At 45.0% G+C, this 14,351-nt stretch overlaps 1 protein-coding gene across 1 annotated transcript in view; it reads right to left on the bottom strand.

The window, feature by feature from the left end:
- LOC137372380 (sodium-driven chloride bicarbonate exchanger-like) overlaps positions 1-14,351 on the bottom strand; it is a 274,810-nt gene that overhangs the window by 141,505 nt on the left and 118,954 nt on the right. The window contains exons 7-8 of the mRNA XM_068036269.1: positions 1,676-1,726; positions 1,110-1,198 (exon numbers count right to left, since the gene is read on the bottom strand). Coding sequence (XP_067892370.1) covers positions 1,110-1,198; positions 1,676-1,726 — 140 coding nt within the window. The remainder of the gene's footprint in view (positions 1-1,109; positions 1,199-1,675; positions 1,727-14,351) is intronic.

Raw genomic sequence — 14,351 nt, forward strand, 5'->3', positions numbered from 1 at the left:
GGTTTTCTTGATGTTTATAGTCAAGGAGAACAGGTTACAGGCATGGGACAGACAGTTCATGAGTCTTTGTAGTTGAGTTTCTGTGTGAGCACCTAGCGCAGCATCATCAGCGTGGAAGTGTTCTGTAATTAGGAAGCGATGTGTTTTTGTCTTCGCTTTCAGCCTTGATAGAATGTACAGCTTGCCGTCTGACCTAGTGTGCAAATAGACTCCTTCCATATCTGCAGGGAAGTCAAAGGTCAGGAGCATGGAGAAGAAGATGCCAAACAGAGTGGGGGCTAGGACACAACCCTGTTTCACTCCATTCTTCACTCCAAACTGTCAGAAGTGGAGCCATCAAACTGTACAGTGTAAATTGGCTGTCCACCGACACTCCTCAGTCTCATCCACCCCTTCCATGACAACATGGAACTGTAGAGGTTTTATTAATACAGCTGAAAATGTGTTTATCAGCAAATATAAGCATTTTTTAATAATGGTGTCCTTCACCAGTGATTAAACTGATTCAAAATCACAGAAAATGACTTAAAAAAATTATACTGATCCATCAAATGATCTCATTAATGTGTACTAGTCAGTTTCTTAGTAAATTAAATATTTTTTGAAATGTTAATACTTCTAACACATGCTTAATAATGCCTGAGTGCCTAAAAAAATGAGAGCAATTTGAGGAGCCTTCTCAATTCAATGCAATTGGCGGAATCTCACAATTTTGACCAGATGGCATGGCCAGCTTTGTGTGCAGGCCCTGATTCAAGTAAATTGAACCTTGGGCCAGCATAAAATATTTCAGAAAACACAAACAAAAATGGTTTCAGGCATAACTCACATTTAAAATTGCGTGATCTTTTGCACTGGGTTGACTGATTCTGCCCGGATTGCTCTGATATATCTCGTGAAAACAGAGTAAATCGACCTCAATATTCCATAGAATGTGACTCAACCTTCAACACCAATCTGTCATAAAAACACTTCTAGGAAAAAATAAATTTACAGAATACCTACATAACGCAAGACAAAATGGTTTTGTGTGTTTCAGTTGAAAACAATATTTGTTTTGCTTTTGTTTTGTGTGTATCAGTTAAAATTCTGTGAAAGATGAGACTCACCTTGCTAAAGTCAACAGTACTGTTCTCTCGGCTGACATCAGTTTTGCCTTCCAGATTAGCAGGTGCAGAATGCGGTGAGATCATGTGACCTGATTCAAAGAAAAATTTTATTAGTCCTCCAAGGTACCACGTTATTTACGATCAGTTTTGTAAGAGTATTACAAAAAAGTAACTAGAACTGAATAGTAGATTGGAAAAATGCCCAGATTCAAGCCTTCAGTACTGCACAGATTTCCAATTAGATTAAGCAAGTCATTCACAATAGTTAGTGTTTCTATAATAGATCACATGAGATGCGTTAAATTACAAAAGTGTTCATGAAACAAGAAGAACATAATTGGAAGACAATAACTACATTGTTTTAATGTGGGGCATTGGGCAATTCTGTAATAAATGAACTCCATCCATAAACACTGGCAGCCTAAAAGGTTATTTACAATTGCAAGTCACTTCCGCAGTAGTACTCAGTACAAACCAGCAATGCTGACCAACGTCGTTCACCATGTGAGGGAATGTACTGGAGGACACTTGTAATGCATAAGTGATGGGAGTAAACTGTGCATCACCTGAAGCTCGTTGAGGAGAAGTTTCAACATGTCTTGAGGTCTTCCCACCAGCTTTCAATGAGTCAAAAAGAAAGGAGTAAGAGAAGCAGAAAGAGTTGAGCCTGTTAGAGATAGGTACAAATGTGGAAACAAGACACAGAAAACACATGAGGTCTAATGAGGATATGAACTAACAATGATAGATGTAAGACAAATTTATAGAGACTTGCATAAAATGCAATAAAAGTAATGAAATTAGAAAACATAAAAAGAAAATAAACCAGTATTATTGGCAGGGAAACTATATCAAACGATTGAATCATAAGAAGAAAACAGGTATATATATTTAATTTATAGTAATGTTTTCACTCTTGGCAAACAAGATAGCAAAATTGTGTTTCTTGATTGTTGCCTTAGTAGGTTCAGTAATTGGCTTTGTGTTCTTAGGGGCAAAAGTTGATTTTTTAATGTTTATAGTGATCTACTGTAGTGATTTGCCGCAGCAAACATTTAAAACAAAGTACAATAAACTAACCTTCAGACATTTATGAAAACAAGATGACAATCTATACTTTGAAGAACATCTAGAATTTATTCATTACAAATTCTAAGTAGTTCATACTTCAGATGAACAATAAATATAAATTAAATACAAAGTTTAAAATCCAGCCAGTGAATTAGAAATTTAAAAGTAGCATAATACAAAAGCAAACTACTGTGGATGCTGGAAATCTGAAATAAAAACAGAAAATGCTGGAACTACTCAGCAGGTCTGCAGCATTTGTGGAGAGAGAAACAGAGACTCTGAAAAGGTCACAGACCTGAAACATTAACTCTGTTTCTCTCTCCACATGTATTGCAGACCTGCTGAGTATTTCCAGCATATTCTGTTTTTACTTCAAAGTAACCCTTCCTTTTCTACTGTGTCTAAATTTCATCCTTTTCTCCTGAATATGTTGACCCATGGTCTAGACATGTCAGCAATTGTCTACCTTGTCATCAGTGGTCATTCTTCATGTGTGAGCCTAAAGCATAAGTTTTCAAATTGAGAACTACAGAGCCCAAGAGGTTTGCAAAATCATTCATCGTCTGTCTAACTTGAGCCCGACATAATGTTTGCTTCAAGTACAGTCTCTCAAAAATTATATTCCTTTTCATATTTTATGACTTACTAACACATTGGCCCAAAATTTGTTGGAGAAGGGCATCGTGTGGCTTGCCCCATTTTTGTTTGCTCATCCTTTAAGCCTGAACAATATTTGCCCTGCAAATTGCTGGAAGGATGAGCTGGTAATGGCATGGCAAATCAACAGGGTTTCTGGGACTTGGTGAACAATGGGACCAACAGTCTATCTCCTTAACCAATGTGGTTTGAGGCTAGAGAAAGAAACAGAGAAACAAGAGAAAAGGAAAGGGTGAATTGGAATCAAATTAGATAAAGAAAGAGAAATAAAAGGGAAAGAAACATTGAATTGAGAGATAAAAAGACAGAAAGGAAAAATATGAGGGATGGGCAATAAATGCTGGCCATGCCAGCGAAACTCAAATTCCAAGAACAAATAAAAAAAGGAAAAAAAAGAAAAATTTAAATTTGAAACTTTAAAAACCTCAGGAACAATTTACCATCTGCAGGAATGAAACTTCTGTTCCCTTTATGGGCTGGACAGGCTGAGTGGAATTGCAGAAACATAAACCTCATCATTAGAAGGGTCTTGATATCGTTAAGTACCAGCTCTAACTTTCGGCACCGGGCTTAATTTGTTTTAACTGCACAAATGCAGTAATTTCTTGAAACTCGGGGGAGATTGGCAGTGGCCTCTTGATTTTTCAAGGCTAACAACGCAGTGGCACAAATTGCCTATCAATTTGTGGCAACTCAACTCGTGGCGCATCTCTTCCTCATCACAAATTGCAGGGTTTATTTACACATTATTAACGGCCTGCACATTGAACTCACCATTATTTTACCAGCAAATCCTGAGCATCAGTTTCTGTTGCTCTATACCAATTGAAATGTTTTCAGTTTTCTGACTGCTGGCTGCATAGATCCACTATGAAGTCAGTTTGAGAAGTCTCAATCCAATTCTTAGTGGCCATCATCCTACAGAACAAAACTATCCCTAATTTGGTATGATTTGTAAAATGAAGTCAGAGAAACCATTGCATGTTTGATGTAGAAAATGTAAAAAGCGATTCACTGATTTGGTAAGGGGATGTCATGTAGGCTCAGTAAGGGGTATCACACTGGTTCAGTGATGGGGTTTCACACTGGTTCAGTGAGCAGTGTCACACTGAATCAGTAAAGGATTACTGGAAATAGGAGCAGAAGTAGGCCATTTGGCCCATCGAGCCAGCTCCGCCATTCAAACAGATCATGGCCGATCATCTACCTCTATTCCATTTATCCCCACTATCCCCATATTCCTTGATGTCATGAGTATTCAGAAATCTAGCGATTTCCACCTCGAACATGCTCAATGATTGAGCTTCCACAGCCCTCTGGGGTAGAGAATTTCAAAGATTAACCACCCTCTGAGTAAAGAAATTTCTCCTCATCTCAGTTTTAAGTGGCCTGCCCTTATTCTGAGACTGTGTCCCCTGGTTCTAGATTCACCAGCCAGTGGAAACATCCTATCCACATCTACCCTGTCACCCCCTGTAAGAATTTTGTAAGTTTCCATGAGATCACCTCTCATTCTTCTAAACTCTAGAGAATATAGGCCCAGTTTCTGCAATCTCTCCTCATAAGACAAGCTGCCATCCCAGAGATTAGGCTGGTGAACCTCCGCTGCCCTCCCTCTCTGGTAAGTATATCCTTTCCTAGATAAGAAGACCAAATACTCCAGGTGCAGTCTCACCAAGACTCTATACAATTGCAGCAAGACTTCTTTACTCCTGTACTCAAATCCTCTTGCAATGAAGGCCAATATATTTTTGTCTTCCTAATTGCTTGCTGCACCTGCAATGGGCGGATAGGTGGCAGATGAAGTTCAATGCAGAGAAGTATGAAGTAGTTCATTTTGGCAGGAAGAACATGGAGAGAGAATATAAAATAAAGCGTACAATTCTAAAGGGGGTGTAGCAGCAGAAGGACCTGGGTGTATTTTTGCATAAGTCATTGAAGGTTGCAAGACAGGTTGAAAGAGCAGTTAATAAAGCTAATAAAGTTAATAAAGCATACAGTATCCTGGGCTTTATTAATAGGGGCATATATATAAGACACTAGTTCGGCCTCAGCTGGAGTATTGCATCCAGTTCTGGGCGCCGCACTTTGGGAAAGCGGTGGGGGCATTGGAGAGTGCAGAATAGATTCAGGAGAATGGTTCCAGGGATGAAGGACTTCAGTTATGAAGATGATTGGAGAAGTTGGGACTGTTTTCCTTGGAGAACACAAGGCTGAGAGGTGATTTGATAGAGGTATTGTAAATCATAGGGTCTGGACAGAGTAGATAGAGAGAAACTGTTCCTATTCGTGAAAGGATCAAGAACAAGAGGGCACAGATTTAAAGTAATGGGTAAGAGAAGCAAAAGCGACATGAGGAAAAACTTTTTCATGCAGCAAGTGCTTAAGATCCGGGATGCGCTGAGAGTGTGGTGGAGGCAGGTTCAATTGAAGCATTTAAAAGGGAATTCGACAGTTATATGAAAAGGAAGAATGTGCAGGGTTACAGGGTGAAGGCAGGGAATGACACTAAGTGAATTTCTCTTTCGGAGAGCTGGTGCAGACACGATGGGCCGAATGTCCTCCTTCTACGCTCTAACAATTCTGTAATTCTGTGATACTCTCTACTTTCTGTCTGTTAACCAATTCTCAATCCATAGCAGTATATTACCTCCAATCCCACGTGCTCTAATTTTGTTCACTAACCTCCTGTGTGGGACCTTATCAAAAACCTTCTGAAAATCCAAATACACCACATCCACTGGTTCTCTATGCTACAAGTAACGTCCTCAAAAAAGTTCCACGTTTGTCAAACATGATTTCTCTTTCAGAGATCCAAGTCGACTCTGCCCAGTCATATCATTATTTTCCAGGTGTCCAGTTATCACATCCTTTATAATAGATTCTAACATGTTACCTACGACTGACACCAAACTAACAGGTCAGTATTTCTCTGTTTTCTCTCTCACTCCCTTCTTATATAATGGGGTTACATTTGCTACTTTCCAGTCTGCAGGAACCCTTCCAGAATATATAGAATTTTGAAAGCTAAGCACCAATGTATCCATTATCTCAATAGCCATCTGCTTCAATACTCTGGATGTAGCTCAACTGTCCAGGAGATTTATCAACTTTCAATCCAGATAATTTTTCGGGTACTACCTCTTTAATGATACTAATTTCCCTCAGCTCCTCATTTTTACAAGTCCCCTGATTCTCAAATAATTCTGGGACATTTTCTGTACCTTCCTCAGACACAACTAAATGCTTAGCCTTTCTGTCATTTCCCCATTCTCCATTATAAATTCTCCTGTCTCTGCCTGTAATGGCCCCACATTTGACCTTGCTAATCTTTTCCTTTTCACATACCTAAAGGATCCTTTACAGTCCGCCTTTTTTAGTTTCTAGTTAGCTTGCATTCATAGTCTCTTTTCCCTTTCCTTATCAGTTTCTTGGTCCTCCTCTGCTGGATTCTAAATTGCTTCCATTCCTCGGGCTTACCACTGGTTCAGTGAGGGGTATCTCACTAGTTTGGTGAGGGGATTTAATACTGGTTCAGTGAGGGATATCTCACTGGTTCAGTAAGGGGCTGTCACACTGGTTCAGTAAGGGGGTACCACACTGGTTCAGTAAGGGGGTACCACACTGGTTCAGTAAGGGGGTACCACACTGGTTCAATGAGAATCTTTCATACTGGCTGAGTAAGGGGTGACACACTAAGTTGAATTTTCCCAGCCCATTGGAGATGGGCTGGGAGACGGGAGGGCTAGCAATATGGTGGGGGAGGGCATCAGGAGGAGCCCAACATCTTCCCACTACCATGCCAGGGGTGGTAAACGTGGCGGTGCAGCCGCCCACCTAATATCCAATTGTGCCATTTCCCACCTCCAAGAGCAGTTTGCCTGTATCAGGAGGGCCCAACGCCATGTGGGGAGACCACCAAATGAACCCTGGCAGCCTCCCAGCGAGTTACCAGGGGGAATCCCTACTTTATGGGCACTCCATGGCCCACAATGGAGTCTCCAGCAGCAATGGCTGCCCCTGTGGTAATAGCGTACTGGTGCACCACAACACCCCGCCCCAGCCCCTACAATCGCCAAGGCCTACCTGCCTGGTCTCGGCTTCCCCAAACCCCACTTACCTGTTTTCAAGGGCACCCTGCCATTGAAGTGCCCTCTCCCTGAAGCTGCTGCCTCAGCACTAGCCACCGCTCACGGTGTTGCTGCTGAGGCTGACAAGCCGTCAGCCCTTAAATTGGGTTGGTAGCTCTCAGGGGTGGACCGCCATCCTTAATTGAATGGCGACCCCAGTGGCAGCTTCTAAATTGGCTGCCATCAGCAATATGACCCCAGGGTCCCGCCACCCACCAAAGCAGGGTCGGCTCCCGCTTTCGGCCCCGGCAGCAGGACTTCACTGGCACCGAGAAAATTCAGTCCACTGGTTCAGTAGAGGGTGACCTGCTGGTGTTCTTCTGCATTGGGCTGAAGCAGATTTTTGAAACAAAGTAAAGAGATTTGCGTTGCATTTCGGTGTGTTGTGTTTCAGAATGCTTAATGCTGACACTGGTTCCCTGAAATGGGAGAGTTCCATTCTACAGCACCAACATTCCTCAAGTTGTTAAACAAATAAATAGAAAACAAACTGATTGCTGAAATTATCACGTTGTTTTCCTTTGTGATCTTTTGAACAAAGATTCCTAGAAGAGTGACAATATTTTTAGGGGGTTCCCAACACAGAAAAAATGAAAATAATGAGCCTCAACTATGTGGGTTAGGAAACTATTCTAGCATAGGTAGGGCATCATAGCTATTCTTACTTAACAGTTACATACACACATTTTCCAATGGGGTGGCAGGGGCGGGGAGGGGTGGGGGGGGGGGGGGTGGTCACTCAAAATTAAGCACTGGATTTTAACTGTTCGCTTTACTGGCAGGAGGACAGCCCAGTAGCACGTGGGGAACCCGGAAGTTTCATTAGTGCATTTGTCAGTGGCTTGTTAATATAGCAACTGCATCAATATCTGACATCTGGATTTCTTAAGTAATTAGCGCGAGTGGGTGTGATGATGACCCACAGAGTATATTTTAGCTCAAGTATTTAAAGGGACCCTACTCGGATGAAAGTTGAAGGATTGTGTAGATATTTCAACAGCATAAGAAACTGCAGCAATAGATCCACAACATTGCAAGGCAGCACTTCGCTTCATTGATGGCTCCCTAGAGCTGATGCTTGTGGGCTGTAAGGGCCCACAGAGAGATGCTCTTCCTTGCCAGCGGGAGCAAGCAGCCTGCCACAGAAGAGGAAGGTGTGGCTGGAAATTGCTGAGGAGGCTTGCAGCAGGAGTGTGGTGCCATGCTCCTGGATACAATGCCAGAAGAGGTTTTATGACCTAATCAGGTCAGGAAAGGTGAGTGGCGTGGCACATTCAAGTACATCCTGATGTGTTTCTAACACCAACCCCTCTCAATCTGCCTTCCCCAGTCCACTCCTGCACATCACTTCTCGTACCACATCCTGTCTGTCCAGGCACCTCCTCACCTCCCCATCTGACCATCTATCACTGACACTCATCCTCATCTTAATGCAATGTCACATCTATCCCTGATAGTGACCTTCCACAAATGTTGTCCATTCATGCACTCAACACATTCCATTACTCTCATTCACAGGACTCTCCTCTCCCTCCTTACAGAAGAGAGCATAGAACACCAGGGAGAGACAGTGAACTGAAGAATCTCCATATGACACCAGCAGAGGACAAAGCGCTAGCGATAAGCAGAATCTCGAGATGCCTGGCCATCAGTGACAGAGAGATGGGAACCTCCCAGCTGTCTGTCAACAGAATTAAGTATCACAGCCACATGGCATACAACACTCACTCATGTTGACTTGATGTAAGCAACCAGTAAAATGTGCACAATGTTGACTTAACACCTCTTACCTTGACAGTTCTAATTCATGTCTTCCATCTCCACAGGCCCACAATGTTCCACAAGAGGTAGTGCAGGAGGAGAATGAAGACTTCTTAGAGGAGCTAACTCACTCTAAGGATGCACCATCACAGGACCCATGCAGACGGTGCATCAGTTCAGATACACACATCTCGCCAAGACAAATAGTTGGGTTTTTACATGGTGTCTCATGCATCACAAGCAAGCAAGAGCAGGTGGTGGAAACAGGGGCAGCAATGGAGTGTCCCCGTAGTGGGTGGGTACAGGACACTCCAAGCTCTGCTGAGCTGGATGCAGGTGCTGAGTCTCAGGTGCCATCGTGAAGAGAATACTGCTGGAGCAGCAGCAAAAAATATGTGAGGTGCTGGCAGCCTTTCCAACCGTACTATGCACGCTTAGAGAGAGATTGCAGGACTTTGTCTCAAGCATGAGTGCCAAGATGTCATAGGCCTTCACGATGATGTCTTCATCCATGGAAAGAGTGGTCATTTGCATGGAGGTATGCTTCAAATACAGCAAACGAGTGCATATAGTTAGTTCCTCACCAATGGTTTGTACACTTAGAATGCCACCTTAAACAAGAATGATGAAAACCTCGCCTTGCCACTCAGCTCTCCAGCTCATTGCTAGCAGGGAAATGTGGGGGGAGCGTCATGAGAGGGAAGATGGGAAAAGGGAAGTGGGGATTCTGCTCAAAGCACTTCTACTTTTCACCTGTTGCCCTACCACCCCTCAGCCAGTGCCCCACATGCAACCTCCTGTTCTGGTGGCCAAGTCTGCTCCTGCACATGTGCAGATGCCACAGTCATTGGTAGTATCTTAACAGGCTTCAAAACCCAGGGGATGTCAGCCAAGAGTATGTGAGCAGTCAGAGCAGGGATATGAGAAGCTTGCCTCTGCCTTTGATGAAGCATCAGTGGTTGCACCACATGGGAGTAGCAGAAAAAGGAAGAATAAAGATTTGTGGTTGCACAAGGGTGTGCACATGGGCACTTAACACAAGGTTACATTGTTATGTTTCTGTTCCATTTCTCATTCACATAAACTGGTTTGCACCATTTTCCTATGTTGCCCGTTTTTGTCTGCTGCCTGGGAAATGGCCTTCTCACTTGTGATGAGTGGTAAGACGAGACTTAAAGTGTACACTGGGTGACTGTAAATTGTTGAACTGCTTCATGTTGGGAAGGTGCCAAGTGAGTTCCGAATGTGGTTCCCAGATGGGGCATTGGTTTAATCTAACTAAATTATGCCAGAAGGAGGCCATCCTGGGCAGCAGTACGTGCCACTGCGGTGTCCCTGCCACATCACATTCCTCCTCCTCTTCCATTGAGAGGAACTGTGCTCACCACCTTCTTCCTCCTATAGCTCAAATTCTCGTTGCTGCACTATGTCGTGCAGAGTACAGCACACCACTTTCAGTCTTGAGATCCAGGCTGGTGCATACTGAAGGGCCCTCAGATCTGTCCAGGCACCTAAACCCATCTTCAGCATCCCGATTGCTTACTGGATGACAGTTCTCGTGGTCACGTAGCTTTGATTGTATCACTCCTCGGCCTCATTGTTTGGGTTCTTAACGGGTGTCATCAGCCACATCTTCAGTGGGTGGTCCTAGTCTCCAAGGAGCCAGCCGCTAGCTCTGCTTCGAGGTCCAAAGAGTTCAGAAAGGGCGGACACCGAAGGATGCAATCATCATGGCAGCTCCCGGAGAGTCTTTTTTTCATTCATTCGAGAGATATGAGCGTTGTTGGCTAGGCTAGCATTTATTGCCCATCCCTAAATGCCCTTCAGAAGGTGGTGGTGAGCTGTCTTCTTGAACCGCTGTAGTCCCTGGGGTGTCAGTAAAGCCACAGTGCTGTTAGGGAGGGAGTTCCAGGATTTTGACCCAGCGACAGGGAAGGAACGGCGATACAGTTCCAAGTCAGGATGGTGTGTGGCTTGGAGGGGAACTTGCAGGTGGTGGTGTTCCCATGCATCGGCTGCCCTGTTCCTTCGAGGTGGTAGAGGTCGTGCATTTGGAAGGTGCTGTCGAAGGAGCCTTGGTGAATTGCCGCAGTGCATCTTGTACATGGTACACACTACACATTGTGCACTGGTGGTGGAGGGAGTGAATGTTGAAGGTTGTGAAGGTGCCAGTCAAGTGGGCTGCTTTGTCCTGGATGGTGTCAAGCTTCTAGAGTGCTGTTGGAGCTGCACCCATCCAGGAAAGTGGAGAGTATTCCATCACCCTCCTGATTTGTGCCTTGAAGATGGTGGACAGGCATTAGGGAGATAGGAGGTGAGTTACTCGCCACAGAATTCCTAGCCTCTGACCTGCTCTTGTAGCCACAGCATTCATGTGGCTAGTCCACTTGAGTTTCTGGTCAATGGTGAACCCCCCACCCACCCCCAGGATGTTGATAGTGAGAGATTCAGTGATGGTAATGCCATTGAATGTCAAGGGGAGATGGTTAGATTCTCTCGTTTGAGATGGTCATTGCCTTGCACTTGTATGACGCGAATGTTACTTGCCACTTATCAGCCCAAGCCTGGATGTTGTCCAGGTCTTGCTGAATCTGGACATGGGCTGCTTCAGTACCTGAGAATTCATGAATGGTGCTAAACATTGTGCAATCATCAGTGAACATCCCCACTTCTGACTTTATGATGGAGGGAAGGTCATTGATGAAGCAGCTGAAGATGGTTGGACCTAGGGCACTACCTTGAGTAACTCCTGCAGTGATGTCCTGGAGCTGAGATGATTGACCTCCAACAACCACAACCATCTTCCTTTGTGCTAGGTTTGACTCCAACCAGTCGAGAGTTTTTCCCCTGATTCCCATTGACTCCAGTTTCGCTAGGGCTCCTTGATGCCATACTCAGTCAAAGGTTGCCTTGATGTGAAGGGCAGTCTCTCTCACCTCACCTCTGGAGTTCAGCTCATTCATCCATGTTTGGACCAAAGCTGTAATGAGGTCAGGAGCTGAGTTGCCCTGGTGGAACCCAAACTGACCGTCAGTGAGCAGGATATTGCTGAGCAAGTGGCGCTTGATAGCACACTCGTCACTTCGCTGATGATTGAGAGTAGAATGACGGGGCGGTAATTGGCCGGGTTGGACTTGTCTTGCTGTTTCTGCACAGGACAACCTGGGCAATTTTCCACATTGCCGAGTAGATGCCAGTGTTGTAGCTGTACTGGAACAGCTTGGCTCGGGGCGCAGCTAGTTCTGGAGTACAAGGCTTCAGTTCTATTGCCAGAGTGTTGGCAGGGCCCTTAGCCTTTGCAGTATCCAGTGCCTTCAGCCGTTTCTTGATATCATGTGGAGTGAATCGGATTGGCTAAAGACTGGCATCTGTGATGCCTGGGACCTCAGGACAGGCAGAGATGGATCATCCATTCGGCACTTCAGGCAGAAGATGGATGCAAATACTTCAGCCTTGTCTTTCGCACAGATGTACTGGGCTCCCCCATCGTTGAGGGTGGGGATATTTGTGGAGCCTTCTCCTCCTGTAGTTGTTTAATTGTCCACCACTATTCATGACTGGATGTGGTAGGACTGCAGAGCTTAGATCTGATCTTAGTTTAGTTTAGTTTAGTTTAGTTTAGAGATACAGCACTGAACCAGGCCCTTCGGCCCACCGAGTCTGTGCCGACCATCAACCACCCATTTCTACTAATCCTACACTAATTCCATATTCCTACCACATCCCCACCTGTCCCTATATTTCCCTACCACCTACCTATACTAGGGGCAATTTATAGTGGCCAATTAACCTATCAATCGGCAAGTCTTTGGCATGTGGGAGGAAACCGGAGCACCCGGAGGAAACCCACGCAGACACAGGGAGAACTTGCAAACTCCACACAGGCAGTACCCAGAATTGAACCCGGGTCGCTGGAGCTGTGAGGCTGCGGTGCTAACCACTGCGCCACTGTGCCGCCTGTTGGTTGTGGGATCAATTAGCCCTGTCAATTCCCTGTTGCTTCCGCTGCTCGGCATGCAAGTAGTCCTGTGTTGTAGCTTCACCAGGCTGACACCTCATTTTGAGCTTTGCCTCATGCTGCTCCTGGCATGCCCTCCTGCACTCTTCATTGAACCAAAATTTGTCCCTCGGCTTGATGGTAATAGTAGAGTGGGGGATATGCCGGGACACGAGATTACAGATTGTGGTTGAATACAATTCTGCTGCTGCTGATGTTCCACAGCGCCTCATGGATGCCCAGTTTTGAGTTGTTAGACCTGTTCAAAATCTATCCCATTTAGCACAGTGGTAGTGCCACACAACACGATGGTGGGTACCCTCAGTGTGAAGACGGGACTTCGTCTCCACAAGGACTGTGTGGTGGTCAATTCTACCAATACGGTCATGGACAGTAGATTGGTGAGGATGAGATCAAGTAGGTTTTCCCCTCTTGTTGGTTTCCTCACTATCTGCCGCAGACCCAGTCCTTTAGAACTCAGTCAGCTCGGTCAGTAATGGTGCTACCGAGCCACTCTTGGTGATGGACATTGAAGTCCTCCACCCAGAGTGCATGTTGTGCCCTTGCTACCCACAGCGCTTCTTCCAATTGGTGTTCAGCATGGAGAAGCACTGATTCATCAGCCAAAGTGGGGGGAGCGGTGGAGGTAGTAATCAGCAGGAGGTTTCCTTTCCCATGTTTGACCTGATTCGATGAGACGTCGTGGGGCCCAAAGACAAGGTTGAGGATTCCCAGGGCAACTCCCTCCCGATTGTATACCACTGTGCCACCACCTCTGGTGGGATGTCCTGTTAGTATGTCCAGGGATGGTGATGGTGCTGTCTGGGACATTGTCTGTAAGGTATGATTCTGAGAGAATGACAATATCAGGCTGTTGGTTTACTAGTCTGTGGGACAGCTCTCCCGACTTTGTCACAAGCCCCCTGATGTTAATAAGGAGGACTGTGCAGAATCGACAGGGCTGGGTTTGCCATTGCCGTGTCCATTGCCTGGGTCGATGCCGAAGGTCCGTCCGGTTTCATTCCTTTTCTTAGATTTTGTCGTGGTTTGATACAACTGAGTGGCTTGCTAGGACATTTCTGACGGCATTTAACAATCAACCACATTGCTGTTTGTTTGGAGTCACATGTAAGCCAATTCAGGTAAGGACGGTAAATTTCCTTCCCTAAAGGACATTAGTGAATGAGATGGATTTTTACAACAATCGACAGTGGTTTCATGGTCACCACTAGACTAGCTTTTTTAATTGCAGATTCTTTTATGAATTGAATTCAAATTCTACCACATGCTGTGGTGGGATTCAAACCCATGTCCCCAGATCATTAGCCTGGAGCTCTGGTTTACTAGTCTAGTGACAGTACGTACCACTAGGCCACCGCCTACACACATGCATGATGATCCTTTTGTGGTTGCACAGGGGTGGAAGCCCTTGCAATTGATGTAGATTCCAGGGTGAACTGGAGGCACCTTGATTGCCACATTTGTGAAGTCAATAACTTCCTGGACCACAAAGCTGAGCACCCAGTCATTCTGACTAGCCTCATCGGTGGCAAAGTGGACATAATTGTTGGTCCTAGCAAACATGGTATCAGTCACCCGTGTGATGCATTTGTGAGCAGCAGGTTG

Source organism: Heterodontus francisci, chromosome 7 (genome assembly GCF_036365525.1).
Source record: "Heterodontus francisci isolate sHetFra1 chromosome 7, sHetFra1.hap1, whole genome shotgun sequence".
Classification (NCBI taxonomy): domain Eukaryota; kingdom Metazoa; phylum Chordata; class Chondrichthyes; order Heterodontiformes; family Heterodontidae; genus Heterodontus; species Heterodontus francisci.